Source organism: Mesoplodon bidens (assembly GCF_964165515.1).
Source record: "Mesoplodon bidens genome assembly, chromosome: 14".
In the NCBI taxonomy this organism is placed as follows: domain Eukaryota; kingdom Metazoa; phylum Chordata; class Mammalia; order Artiodactyla; family Ziphiidae; genus Mesoplodon; species Mesoplodon bidens.
In genome coordinates this window covers 29,370,411-29,385,574 of record NC_138170.1, presented here as the reverse complement: position 1 = coordinate 29,385,574, position 15,164 = coordinate 29,370,411, and the positions used below count along the sequence as shown (strand labels likewise).

At 45.7% G+C, this 15,164-nt stretch overlaps 1 protein-coding gene across 4 annotated transcripts in view; it reads right to left on the bottom strand.

The window, feature by feature from the left end:
• Positions 1-6,843: 6,843 nt before the first annotated feature.
• ADD2 (adducin 2) overlaps positions 6,844-15,164 on the bottom strand; it is a 113,843-nt gene continuing 105,522 nt past the window's right edge. For 3 of the 4 annotated variants that reach the window (XM_081255060.1, XM_081255059.1, XM_081255061.1), the window contains exon 16: positions 6,844-13,465. In XM_081255060.1, coding sequence (XP_081111186.1) covers positions 13,158-13,465 — 308 coding nt within the window. In that variant the 3' untranslated portion in view covers positions 6,844-13,157. The remainder of the gene's footprint in view (positions 13,466-15,164) is intronic. The other variant, XM_081255062.1, reaches the window with a different exon arrangement.

Genomic DNA, 15,164 nt, shown 5'->3' with positions numbered 1-15,164 from the left:
AGTTTATAGCTATACAAGCCTACCTCAAGAAACAAGAAAAATCTCAAGTAAACAATCTAACCTTACACCTAAAGGAACTAGAGAAAGAAGAACAAACAAAACCCAAAGTTAGCAGAAGGAAAGAAGTCATAAAGATCAGAGCAGAAATAAATGAAATCGAAACAAAGAAAACAATAGCAAAGATCAATAAAACTAAAAGCTGGTTCTTTGAGAAGATAAACAAAATTGATAAACCATTAGCCAGACTCATCAAGAAAAAGAGGGAGAGGACTCAAATCAATAAAATTAGCAATGAAAAAGGAGAAGTTACAACAGACACCGCAGAAATACAAAGCATCCTAAGAGACTACTACAAGCAACTCTATGCCAATAAAATGGATAACCTGGAAGAAATGGACAAATTCTTGGAAAGGTATAACCTTCCAAGACTGAACCAGGAAGAAATAGAAAATATGAACAGACCAATCACAAGTAATTAAATTGAAACTGTGATTTAAAATCTTCCAACAAACAAAAGTCCAGGACCAGATGGCTTCACAGGTGAATTCTATCAAATATTTAGAGAAGAGCTAACACCCATCCTTCTCAAATTCTTCCAAAAAATTGCAGAGGAAAGAACACTCCCAAACTCATTCTATGAGGCCACCTTCACCCTGATACCAAAACCAGAAAAAGATATTACAAATAAAGAAAATTACAGACCAATATCACTGATGAATATAGATGCAAAAATTCTCAACAAAATACTAGCAAACAGAATCCAACAACACACTAAAAGGATCATACATCATGATCAAGTGGGATTTATCTCAGGGATGCAAGGATTCTTCAATACACACAAATCAATCAGTGTGATACACCATATTAACAAATTGAAGAATAAAAACCATATGATCATCTCAATAGATGCAGAAAAAGATTTTAACAAAATTCAACATCCATTTATGATAAAAACTCTCCAGAAAGTGGGCATAGAGGGAACCTACCTCAACATTATAAAGGCCATATGCAATAAACCCACAGCAAACATCATTCTCAATGGTGAAAAACTGAAAGCATTTCCTCTAAGATCAGGAACGAGACAAGGATGTCCACTCTCACCACTATTATTCAACATAGTTTTGGATGTCCTAGTCGTGGCAATCAGAGAAGAAAAAGAAATAAAAGGAATACAAATTGGAAAAGAAGAAGTAAAACTGTCACTGTTTGCAGATGACATGATACTATACATAGAGAATCCTAAAAATGCCACCAGAAAACTACTAGAGCTAATCAATGAATCTGGTAAAATTGCAGGATACAAAATTAATGCACAGAAATCTCTTGCATTCCTATACACTAATGATGAAAAATCTGAAAGAGAAAATATGGAAACACTCCCATTTACCATTGCAACAAAAAGAATAAAATACCTAGGAATAAACCTACCTAGGGAGACAAAATACCTGTATGCAGAAAACTATAAGACACTGATGAAAGAAATTAAAGATGATACCAACAGATGGAGAGATATACCATGTTCTTGGATTGGAAGAATCAATATTGTGAAAATGACTATACTACCCAAAGCAATATACAGACTCAATGCAATCCCTATTAAATTACCAGTGGCATTTTTTACGAAACTAGAACAAATCACCTTAAAATTTGTTTGGAGACACAAAAGACGTCGAATAGCCAAAGCAGTTTTTTGTTGGTTTTTTTTTTTTTTTTTTTTTTTTTGTGGTACGCGGGCCTCTCACTGTTGTGGCCTCTCCAGTTGCGGAGCACAGGATCCAGACGCACAGGCCAAGCGGCCATGGCTCACAGGCAGAGCTGCTCCACGGCATGTGGGATCTTCCCGGACCGGGGCACGAACCCATGTCCCCTGCATCAGCAGGCGGATTCTCAACGACTGCTCCACCAGGGAAGCTCCCAAAGCAGTCTTGAGGGAAAAAAATGGAGCTGGAGGAATCAGGCTCCCTGACTTCAGACTATACTACAAAGCTACAGTAATCAAGACAATATGGTACTGGCACAAAAACAGAAACATAGATAAATGGAACAAGTTAGAAAGCCCAGAGATAAACCCACGTACCTATGGTCAACTAATCTATGACAAAGGAGGCAAAGATACACAATGGAGAAAAGACAGTCTCTTCAATAAGTGGAGCTGGGAAAACTGGACAGCTACATGTAAAAGAATGAAATTAGAACACTCCCTAACACCATACACAAAAATAAACTCAAAATGGATTAGAGACCTAAATGTAAGACTGGACACTATAAAAGTCTTAGAGGAAAACATAGGAAGAACACTCTTTGACATAAATCACAGCAAGATCTTTTTTGATCCACCTCCCAGAGTAATGGAAATAAAAACAAAAATAAACAAATGGGACCTAATGAAACGTCAAAGCTTTTGCACAGCAAAGGAAACCATAAACAAGACAAAAAGACAACCCTCAGAATGGGAGAAAATATTTGCAAATGAATCAACGGACAAAGGATTAATCTTCAAAATATAGAAACAGCTCATGCAGCTCAATATTAAAGAAACAAAAACCCAATCCCAAAATGGGCAGAAGACCTAAATAGACATTTCTCCAAAGAAGACATACAGATGGCCAAGAGGCACATGAAAAGCTGCTCAACATCACTAATTATTAGAGAAATGCAAATCAAAACTATAATGAGGTATCACCTCACACCAGTTAGAATGGGCATCATCAGAAAATCTACAAACAACAAATGCTGGAGAGGGTGTGGAGAAAAGGGAACCCTCTTGCACTGTTGGTGGGAATGTAAATTGATACAGACACTATGGAGAACAGTATGGATGTTCCTTAAAAAGCTAAAAATAGAATTACCATATGATCCAGCAATCCCGCTACTGGGCATATACCCAGAGAAAACCATAATTCAAAAAGACACATGCACCCCAGTGTTCATTGCAGCACTATTTACAATAGCCAGGTCATGGAAGCAACCTAAATGCCCATAGACAGACGAATGGATGAAGAAGTTGTGGTACATATATACAGTGGAATATTACTCAGCCATAAAAAGGAACAAAATTGGGCCTCCCCGGTGGCGCAGTGGTTGAGAGTCCGCCTGCCGATGTAGGGGACACAGATTTGTGCCCCGGTCCGGGAAGATCCTGCATGTCATGGAGTGGCTGGGCCCATGAGTCGTGGCCGCTGGGCCTGTGCGTCCGGAGCCTGTGCTCCACAACAGGAGAGGCCACAACAGTGAGCGGCCCGTGTACCGCAAAAAAAAAAAAAAAAAGGAATGAAATTGAGTCATTTGTTGAGACGTGGATGGATCTAGAGACTCTCATACAGAGTGAAGTAAGTCAGAAAGAGTAAAACAAATATCATATATTAACACACGTATGTGGAACCTAGAAAAATGGTACAGATGAACCAGTTTGCATGGCAGAAGTTAAGACACAGATGTAGAGAACAAACGTATGGACACCAAGGGGGGAAAACCGCGGTGGGATGGGGATGGTGGTGTGCTAAATTGGGCAATTGGGAATGACATGTATATACTGATGTGTATAAAATTGATGACTAATAAGAACCTGTAGTATAAAACAAACAAACAAACAAAACAACTAACACTAAACTTTCTTTGGGTTATTTGTATGGAAATATGTTAATATAAATGTTTCAGACATGACATGAAATTTCTAAAAATCTTATATGTTCTGGGATAATGTTATAAGTCATAATTCTAGTTACTACTTTAAAATGTATATCTCAGAAATAACTAAATTTCCTTGTCAATTGCATTATTATGAACTTTCATCAAAACTTTAACCGTGGTCATTTTTAAGTCTTTTGTCATTTACAGACAGTCTGGGTGTACTCTGATGCTTTTGCAAAACTGTTCCTATAAAAGGGTTTCATCTTCAAGGAATTCATGGAAAAGACTCTGACAAGTACAGGTTTCTGGTAACTGACTACACTGCTGAACTGAATGAGCATTTTCAGAACTCTAATGGAAAACTGATGAATTCATAAAAGTGCTAACAAAAGATCAAGATGAAAACAATTAATTACATGGGACTGAGTGAACTGATGAGGATGATTATAATTTTTGTGACTTTCTGTTTGAATTAAAAAAAATCCCACAAGGACTCAGAGGCAAAAAATATACAAATCAATTTTCACTGCAAAGTAAAGGAGCTGTTACGGTGGAGGACTACTGGACTGAATGTCAATATTATGACATAGTATGAGTGTACTTCCTGTTTGGTAATTGCAATCATTGTTTCTTTTGTTGTGGTCATCCATTTACAATGCTGGGTGTCAGTTTATTTATCCCTTGTAAAAATAAAATACAGTGTGTGTGTGTGAAAAAAAATGAAAAATCTATTAGATCCCTCTCATCAATAATGATAAATTTAGCATATTTTACTTCTCTGCTGTTCCAAGTGTGTGTGTGTGTATTCCAATAACTACTTTTTAAACAGTTGCTTTAAGTTTGTTAAATTAACAATGAAAAACTAGACTTAGGTATAAACTTGTTTGATTTAATTGCTCACGACCATTTTTTAATCCCATGTCCTTCCCATTCTCATTTACTTAGATTGATTTCCTAATCAACTGGACACATGATTGGCTAATGTTTTCCGGTGCTGGGCTTGAGATCCTTACCTGTCTAAACATATCTTTATGGTGTCCTCATTCATCAACAATATTCAACCTGCTGTTGACTGCCCATGCCTCGTTTTAAAATATGGCATTGTTTCTCATCATCAAAAAGAATTTTTTTTCTCTTAGTTTAAAGTGCTCCCTTTTCATGACTGACTGGTCTTTTCTGATAAGTGGATATTAATAAAGATTTTCTTAACCTTCTTCTTGTTTTTTGCAGTAACTCAGCTACATTGAGGAGCATGTCTCCCCATCTCTCAGACTGGCTCCTGTTTTTGAACTACTAAATCATTACCGCACTATTTTTCTCCATGCTTATTTCTGAAAGAGTTCGATCTCTATCAGATTAAAGATGGTTCCCGTCAGAGATATGTGGCTCCCTGTCCAAAGGTCCAAAGGAAGAGAGAAGGAAAGATTTCCGTTTCTAATGGTTACATTTTGTCAGATTAGAGATTATCTGTATGGCAGCGGTGGAATCTGCAAAACTTGGCTGAAATTTTCCTTTTTCATATTTATGAGAGTAGCCGGCATTCGTGGGGCTTGTCAGGATCCTTGTGGGACCCTTGTCAGGATCCTGGTGCTGAGGTATCCTCTCTCTCCCCTTGTTACCTAGACCATGCAAACAGGGTTCCAGCTGTGTGAATCCTGCACCTGGCTCTCTGCCTTGAGGCCAGGCTTGCCCTCCCCCAGCATTTCCCCAGTGTCCCAGGTGTCCCTTACTGCTATCAGCTAGCTGGCTTCCACTTCGGGTCCTTTCACCCTCCTCTCCAGGCAGGCTCTCCTTTCTCACGCGATTGGTTGACCCTAAACCTTCCCTCCAGCACTACATGCTGTGAAGAAATTCCTCAGCGTTTCTGGCCGGTAGAGGGCACTCTGCTCCCATGTTTGGATCCCTTTCGTCCTTGCAGTAGTAATTTAGGAGGAAGAGGAGGAGGGGGATGCGGGGGTGGGGAGTTGTTCAACCTGTGCGTTTGCATCAGCACCTTCAGCTGCAGCCAGCCTTATAAAGCGATGTCAGCACACTGACTATGGACCCTGCCCTGATCAGTGCACACAGCTGTGTGAAGACAGAGCTGAGACGTGCTGCTTACAGGCAGTTTCCTTGGTGACTTCAGGAGAGGAGAAACTGATGGCTTTGGGGCAGGGGAGAACCTCGGCTCCTGGGGGGAGCCTGTGGGGGCTTTGGGGCACCTGGATGCAGCAGGAGACTGCATTTTTTGGAACAGGTAGGGCTGGGAGTGATGATCGGATCTGCTTCCGTAGAGGTCTCTTTGCTCAGGACACTGGGCAATGGGCAGTAGTGGGAAGAACTTGGTTACCTAGAAGACCTTGGTTTGAATTTGGTCTTCACCACATGTTAACCTGTGGTTCATGACAGTTTTCTTTTTCTTTTTCTTTTTTTTTTTTGCGGTACGCGGCCTCTCACTGTTGTGGCCTCTCCCGTTGCGGAGCACAGGCTCCGGACGCGCAGGCTCAGCGGCCATGGTTCACGGGCCCAGCCGCTCTGCAGCATGTGGGATCTTCCCGGACCGGGGCACGAACCCGTGTCCCCTGCATCGGCAGGCGGACTCTCAACCACTGCGCCACCAGGGAAGCCCCAGTTTTCTTATTTCTGAGCCTGTTTCCTCATCTGTAAACTGGGTAATGATAATAGGGTCGCCCTTCTGGTTTTATGGGGATTAAATGAGATGCTATGTATAACACACTTAAGCAGCGCCTGACTGATGTGTGTGGACCCTCCACAAACACGGAGCTCCTTATTTGAGTAAAGAAGAGTTGGGAGGGGGCAAAATGGCTCTTTCCTCCTTTTCCTCCTCTCCTCTAGTGTCTCTGTTCCCCTTTTGCCCTTTGGGGTGACGTCTTAGCTCTCCCCAGCCCTCTGATCCTGGCCTGACACCTCTTTCCATTCCAGCCTGTGAACCTGCTCCTGTTTGTTTCTGCAAGTCCTCCCCATCCCAACCCATCTAAATTGACCTTCCTCCACGGAGCTGTTTGCAAATCCACCTGGCCTTTCCCTTCTCAGAGGACTGTAGCATTTTATTACCTCCCTCCCCAGTCAGAACTCAATGATTCATATGTCCAGGTTTCCATGCGTGAAGTTCCCAGGATAAAAGTTTCCATACATGGAGCCCCTGTCTGGCTTCTGCTCCCCAGGGAGCTGGAAGAACTGGGTGGCCGACAGAGATGGGTCACACACCGGGAAGCCAAGCACAGTAGATTTACTAGGGAAATATCTGCGGGTGAGAAGACAGCAGGTACATACAGAAATCCACGGCCAGAGATACCGCCCGGCACCACGACACCAAAGCAGCGGGGGGCTCAGCAAGTGGCTTTGGAAAGTTCTCTTGACAATCTGAGGGCAGCTTTGGTGCTCAGAGATTCAAACAGAAAACCGTACAAAACCAACCCATAAATATATATATATATATTATATATATAATGTGTGTATATATATATAAAATTGCAAAATAAAAGCCCGAGAAACGAATCCATCTGCACATCAGTGGCTCAAAAAGTGTTAGCGTAAAGGCAAAACCACTTGTGGGAAAGATGCACAATCCGGGGGGCTGGCATTTCAGTAGCAGAAAGAGTATTTGCATGGAACCCCTATTTGAAACTTCACAATACTAGGAAAAGCTAAACACAGACCATGTATGTACAAGGGAAGACGATTGTCAGACACAGACATTTCACCGAAACCATCCACAGCTCTAGAGAACACAGCACTCTACCTAGACCCCCGTGTACTCCACCACCAGGTGGGCGGGGCTCAGGACCATTTCTGCTCCCCACCCCGCCTCTTCCTGAGAAACGGCGTGGGACTCAGCGGTGTAGGGTGTATCGTAGATTACAGGAATTTAAAGGTGGAGCAACTGGTGGAGATCAAACAATCACCCACAAAGCAGGACCGATAGGCATGTGGTGCAGTTGAAAGGTGGGGGTGAGGTCCTCAAAATATATTCCCATTTTAGGAGGCCTTTGTTGTATTTAAATGTAGCCCCTCTGTCCTTGGTCCAACTGTCTTCCTTCTTCTGGTTCACTTTAACAGACAAGATCTGGCCTTTGCGCTTCTCAAAATTATGCAAGATAATTTGTTGGAGGGGAGAAGAGTTTAGGGTTTTTCTTGCTAGTCTCCTCTCAACCCCCTAAGCCCTCAAAACATTTTCTTTCACTAAAGATAGGGGTTTGCCACGTCACAGCGGGCCTCACCCTGCTGCTTGGAAAGGGCCGACTACACAGGGAAAGCTACTGGCTGGTACCTCCCCACAGCGAAACTCTGCTTCCAGCTCCACCTGAGTCCCACCCTGTGCCGGTAACGGTGACCACTTCTCCTCCATCTTCAGGCCCCAATATCTCATAGTGACAGCCCAACTCTGGGGGCAAGCTTGAAGGCAAAGGGCACCAAACATCAATTTGGCAAACCTTCATACCACGTAAGTACAAACCAACGCAAACCATAGCTTCTGTATTTTTAAGAAAACCCCCAACCAGAGATTCTTCCTAATCCTTCCTAAAAAGAGAAGCCTCTCTACATAAAAATGACGAAAGGCGCTTTCTCCACTCAAGAGAGACACCCCGCCTGAAACCCCACCCTGAGGCCTGGGTGAGAGGTGGCTTCTCACCATGGGAGGCTAACAGGTTTGGGTGTGCATTGGCCCCAGAGCTCTACACGTGCACTCTTAGTTCTGGCAAAAAAGAATCCACGTCCAAGTGGACAGGTTGCTTAGATGGGGCGTCTGGAACTCAACACTCTACTGCGTACTGTGCATGCTTTTTCATATTGTGGCACCAGTGGAACTGCCCACAGATAAACATCCAATGAGCATATTTCATTAGTCATTTCAGGTCTCTGGCTTTTTAAAGTATCCCTCTCAGAATAGATGTGGAAAAGTGAGGATATAATGCCCCACCACGTCTTGAATTGTGGGGAGCCCTGTCCTTCCTGCGGGGGTGGAGAGCATACATTTGTCCCCTCCTTCATTTCTTCTCAGACTCTTTGAATGTTATTGTCTTAGAGACTTTGCTTGGGCTCATATGGTAGAGAAGGTTTTAACAGACCCTCTTCCTCTGTGATCGGAGAGGCAAATGCAATGTGGCAGCTACCTCGAGTACTGCTGCCGACCTGCACCAGTACCCAGGGGAAGGGCTGTAGTTTTTCTCATTTGTTCAACAGTCAAAAACTGAGTATTCCTGCCTGGAGCTAGAGCATAAAATTCACACCGGTACAAAGATGGCACAGAGGCTGAGGGTAGGCTGTGTGTCTATCTGCCCCTCTGACTACCTCCATGGAGAAATCCACACTTCCTTTTCATTTTTTAGGCTTTCAGAAGTGAATCGTGATGTTGGGTGAATGGTTCTTTCAAATCCACGGCAACCAGAGAAGTGACCACATAGCACTTCTTCCCGTGTTGACAAGGGTAGTAGCCTTCTGTGATGGCAGTGCCAAATGACATCTGCATGACTGTCTTGCCACATTCAGGAGTCAATGACGCTACTGGACGGGGAGCAGGATGCAAGGCTCAGAGTACACAGTCAGTGGTATAAGGGTGATGCTTTCCAGTGGGGTTCTTACTGGACCAGACTCCTCATCCAAATCCACTCAAGTTCTTTAAAAAGAATTTATCTGTCTGCAGAGGAAGAGCCCCGTTTTCCTTACAGGAGGGTTGAGGGAGGTTATGTTTATCTGTATAACCTGGCTGAAGTCGGACAGTGACTTGGGTCACCCGCAGGCCAGGAGGCTCTTGTGGAGCCCAGATCTGGGCTGGTCTCCTGGCAGTGCTTTTTGCAAAGTCTGAGGAAAGGTCACGTGGTGTGGATGGTCCTCACACATGACTGCTGGGCACCGGCCAGCAGTGCAGGGGGAGTCACTGGCGCCAAGCTTGCATCTCTGTAACACCTCTGCCTCCTTACTCCCACCCCTGCCCATCTTCCCAAGGAGACAGGCTCAGAAACCTCTCCACTCCCCAGCTCAGCATCTATAACATAGCATGTTTGTCCACACTTACTCATCCTTTTCCACAGCATATCCAAGCTTTACTAGAAACCATCCTATCACCTAACACTGCTGAGCTCCTCACATGTACATTTTTCTCCAGACAGATACTGGCCAAAGTATCCAGCCAATTTTTATTCAGAGCCAAAGAATAAGTCCCTTCCTCTCACCCTAAGAGCCTGTGGTCTTGTTTGAATGGCACATCTGCTTCAGCAGCACTCAGCGCCTGGCCTCGAGCCTGGAGCCATGCCAGCTGCATCCTATACGTTCAAGAGGAGGAGAAATGGGCAGGGTAACTCGACAGCTCTCCCAGCAACTCTACACCAAGACAAAACAGACCTGGAGGCTGCGCTGAGCATGAGCTCTCTGAATAGTTCCCTCTCCTTGCTGAAAAGCTCTCTTAAGATGCCTTATCCGAAGAGTGTCATGGGAATGAATTCTGTGCTCCCAGCTCACTATTTGCTATAAGGGAAAAGGCAGTGTAAGGCAGGCCACCACGTCCGTTCCAGTGTCTGAAAGGCCTCCTTGTGGAGACTTCCCATGCCTCCAGCGCTGCCCCCTCCAGTCAGTCCTCCACTCAGTCACCAAAGGAATTTTTCTAAGATGCAACCTGCTCACGATCTACCCTGACCACAAGCCCTCAGCGGCTCCAAACCCCATTCATGACAAAGTCCCACTCCCCCACACCTTCTACAAGTTTCTTTATGACCCACCCCTGCCCACCTGTGAAGTGAACCCCATCGCCTGACTCACACTTTCTGTCCCGGCCTCACTGAATTACTCCACGGACACGTCATGGCGTTTCATGCTCCCGTGCCTTTGCACGTGCTCTTCCCTCATCACCAGTGTCCTACTAATCCTCTTGTCCTCCTGGAAAATTCCTCTTTGTTTTGAAAACCGAACTCAACCCTCACTCCTTTCAGGAAGGTTTCTCTGGCCTGGAAGATAGTCAATCAACACTTCCTTACACCTTGTCTGCACCCTTGCCCGTTCTGTAACTTGCTTACATGCCTACTAGACTTAGGAACCTCCTTGAGGCGGGGACCATGTCCTGCCCTCAAGCTTGGTCCATGACCTAAGCTCATGCGTGGGTTTTGAATGCATAGGGAAAAAACAGATGGATGGATATGAGGTGGCCCCATGGCATAAACTCCTGCAAGGCCCTGGCATGTTCACCTAAATGAGGCCTCCCTGTTTTAAAGGAAATAAAGAGAATGTGTTGAAAGCAAAGAGTCTGTTGACATCACCTCTGAGTGACAACCACTCAAACATAAAAAGCTGCATCAGTGGTTGTGTCCCCTCTACCTTTCTCTTAACACTGCCTGTCACTGATTATTCTAGTCACAACGATTGTTTTCTTTTATGTCAGCATAATGCCTGCTGCTTAGTGGATGCTTAACAAATACTGGGATGAATGAATGAATGTGAAATCTTCTTTTCTTAAAAAGAAGGCATCAAAGGAGTGGCTTTGAAAGGCATTTGCCGTATCACAGACTTTTCTGCTTTGGGTTGTCCATCACAAAACTTCACTCAATCAGAATCAGAACAGAGAGATGGGTCTGGGTAGCAGTTAGGAATCTGCTCTAGGGACACACAGTATTTGTGTTTTCCTTAGTCATGTGTCAGTTTCCTTCCTTCTCAAGAAATAGCCCAACGATGATGGTGTTTCCTGCCCCAACCAGAAGGCTCTGGCCTCTCCTTTGTCAGAGGTCCACACTGGCCCTGTCACAGCCCACATTCACCAGGAACTTACTGTGCACTGATCGGGGAGAACACAGGTGGTTTCCTACCTTCACTTCAAGTGCTAACGTTATGCAGTGGAGACCAGTCACAGAAACAAAACAGTCCAGGACTAAAACAACCACCCTCAGAGATTAAAGTTTTCTGATCATCATAGCTGTTAAGTGCAAAGGTTCTGGACTCAGACGGACCTGGGTTCAAATCCAGGCTCTGAATCTTTCTAGCCAAGTCACTGGAACAAGTCAATTATCCTTTGCGGGGCTCAGTTCTCTTACCCATAAAATGGGAATAATCTGACCCACATCACAGGATTATCATGAGAGTTAAAGGATATAGTGTATGTGAAGCCTGCACAGTGTGTGTGTGTGTGTGTGTGTAGTAAGTGCTCAAAAATGGAAAACTATGATTAAGAATTTTCAAAAATACTTTGACAATATTCAGGACAGAAAGGGAAAATATTCTTTGAAGACACTGTGCTTTAAAGAGAATTGGATTGTCTATTTTTTAAGAGTCAATGATGCTCATAAATCAAAGCCCCAGGGAAGAGTATGAAAAGATAGTGATGGCATCTTAAAAAATAGCTGTGGCTCTTACAGGCCCCAGGATTGATGGGCAGACAGTGACAGGGCCAGGGACACCCAAGCCTTTCTCTGAGAGCTGGTCCGAGAGGATTAATCCTGAAGGGCTCACCTCATTCTCCTCTGCTGGACCTAGAGTGACTGAGTCAGAACCCAGAGGAGCTACGGTCAAGGGGCCAAGGTCAAGGGGCCAAGGATGCCAGTTCCAGGCTGTGAGCCAGGGCTTCTAGGTTTAAGGGAAGGTCAGGGGATCCCAGATGCCAGACCGGAGGGGGACAGGGTGAGCCGCGCTGCCCTGAGAGTCAGGCAATGCTTGAAAGGCATCGCATATCCGCGCTGTCCCGATCCTCCTTGTACAGCCCAAAGCCAACAGAGGATCAAAATTTCCCCAAATTTCGGCCCTGCTTATGTCAGAAGTTTTTCCTAAGCTAAATTTGGTTTTAGTTTTGAAGTGCCTGAGATGCACTGTTCAAATGGGTCAAGTTCCTGGATTCTTATATCGATCGAACCATCCTCCACTCTGGCTGATCTGGCTGCCCTCACGTCTGCCCACTCTTAACAACAATTCCGGCCGTCATTCCAGAGGTTCCATGAAGAAAGCTCGGGGTTAGTGGTTGGGGGAGCACAAGCTAAGCTATCAGCCCTTGGGAACAAGGATTAACTTCTGGTGGAGGGGACGGGTCCACTTGTGTGGTTCCTGTGAGCAGCAGGGCAGTTACCCTACGGGAAAGAAAAGAGAGATTTCTAAACATAGTGACAGCTCCATCAGCAGGAGGTTAGGTTCACGCAAGGACAAGGACCTTGCTCAGGGAAGCCTCGACCTGTCTGATTTGGGTCTGATTTGTGAGAGCTTGCGGCTGACTTTGGCCCCTTGCCCTGGGCTCAGATCAGGGGCAGCCTCCTCACAAGGGCAGCCCACAGCTAGGCAGTGTCATGTAGTGGAAAGAGCACTGGACTGGGAGCCAGAAGACCTGACTTCCAGTGCAGGCTCCGCCACGAACCAGCTGTATGACCTTGGGAAAGTCACCTGATTTCTGTGGGGCAACTGTAAAAGGAGGGGTTGGTGGGGTAATCTCTAAGTTTCCCATCAGAGTGTGATCCAGGGCCTATTCGACCCCTCCTTGGCCCTGTGCTTCCAGGGACAGAGATGGGAGACGGCGAGGGAGGGGAGGGAGGTCGCAGGTGGGAGCCCCAGGGGGCTGCGAATCAGGACTCCACTTTCTCCTTCTTTTTGCTCTTCTTCAGGAAGGACGGGGTGCGGAATTTCTTCTTCTTCTTTGAGGGAGACTTGGAAGGCGAGCCCTCTGGGGACAGGGGACCGCTGGTGACTGACTCTGTTTTGTCCTTCGAGGTATCGACATCCGTGTCGGCGCTGGTGGTCATCTGGCTGAGGCCTTTGCTGAGGATGTCCTCTGCCGTCTGCTCGTCTTCCCTGCCGTTGACCACCACTCCTTCTGGCTGCGTCGTTTCCGGCTCTGTGGTGGCTTTGCTTGTTTCCATCTTCTTAGCATCTTCTAGAAAAAGATCCAAAGACGTGACCCATAAGATTTCATTCAGGCGAGAGCTTCAACCTGGGACTAACAGAACCATTTCTAGGCAATTATATAAAGGAAGTCTAGAGCAAAGAGAGGGGCGGGCTGACACGGTAAGGGGAAAGGGGTAGGCAGGGTTCTCTCCCAAACAGGAGAGAACAGGCCCTTGGCAGGCCAGGGACTCTGGGCTCTTGTCTACAAATGTAAACAGGTAATGATCTCCAGACACGGCAGCAGCCCAGCAGGGGCCCGGTTGGGAGCTTTCCTAGGAACAGACAGAACAAGGGAACAGACGCAGACTACAGAGAGGCTGTAGGAAGGGGAGGGCAGTGCCATGGACAGCTCAGGGGATGCAGCTAAGAATTGTGGTAACTGGTTCAGTTTCACTAGTAAAAATATGGAAATGACATGTTTTCCTACCCATTTCATTTCCTACACCACTGAGGAACTTTTCAAAAATGGAGAGTATCTTCCCCGTAGGCAGAGAGGGGCAGGCAGAGGGAGGGTGGAATTCCCTGAGTGGAATGGACCCTACAGACTGCCACCCTGTTCAAGGCCAGGAGTGAAACCCTCCTGCCACCCTTTCTCCTCCTTCCCACTCTCATCCCACCCTGCTTCCACTCAAGCTTTGAAATGCCTGTACGGGGAAGGAGGAGGGAAAATTCTAAAACCGTAGACTCTGAAAAGTAGAAAGGAAGGTAAAGATCCTCTAGCTCCTCCCCATTTTACAGATAGGAAAACTGAGTAAAGCCGTAAAAGCAGGCAGACCTCAGTTTCCTGCCATCCCAGCTTAGTGTTGTTTTCACTACGTGAAACTGAGAGGGGTGTGTGTGAGTGTGCATGTGTGTGAGTGCGCATGTGTGTGAGTGTGAGGGATATCACACCACAAGAAAGTAGGAGTGTGGGAGCTGGGAAAGGTGGGAGACTGGTGTCCCTTACAGACAGAGTGGGGCAAGATAGATGTCTTGGGAAAAGGCTAGGGTTCTTGATGGGGTAAAGACTGGAGAAATGTCTGGTTACATGGAAGATGGGACGGGGGGGTGGGTAAATTTGGGGACAGTTAACATGGGCTAGTTTAACTATGTGGGTAAGCAAACGTCTTCTCCAATAACTCCTGAGGACTGTCCCCTCTTAGTAATGAAGACCTTGGCCCTGGCTCCCATTCTTCCTACTGTCTGGCCCGCATCCTGCCATCATCCAGCTACCAAGTATTCTAATGCGCTTGATTCCTATGGCCCTTACTGCCCTCCCGCCCACCATGAATTCCCATGGTCATCACTGGCCATTCTCTTGAACGCAGAAAAGCTGTCCAGACACAGCTTTCCCCCTGACCACTCCCCTCTCCTCTCTTCACCTGCTTTTGGCCTCATCAACCCTGTGGTCCCTGGACCCCTCCCTGCCATTGCAGTCTGTTTCCCTCTGTCTGGACCACCCTTCTCTGTGTCCCCAACCTTCACCCACACAATCAATCAGCTTGAATGTTACCCTCCCCTTAAAGTCTTTCCTGGTCCCATCCCTGCTTCCAGGTAGAATTTGTCACTCCTTCCTTTCAGCCCCTACTAGATAAATTTCCATCACAGTGACTGTAAAACAATCACTTCTTTTTTATGCCTATCTCTCTCCTCAAAACTGAAATAAATCAGACAAGACTGTGTTTAATTATCTACGTGACTAGCTTATA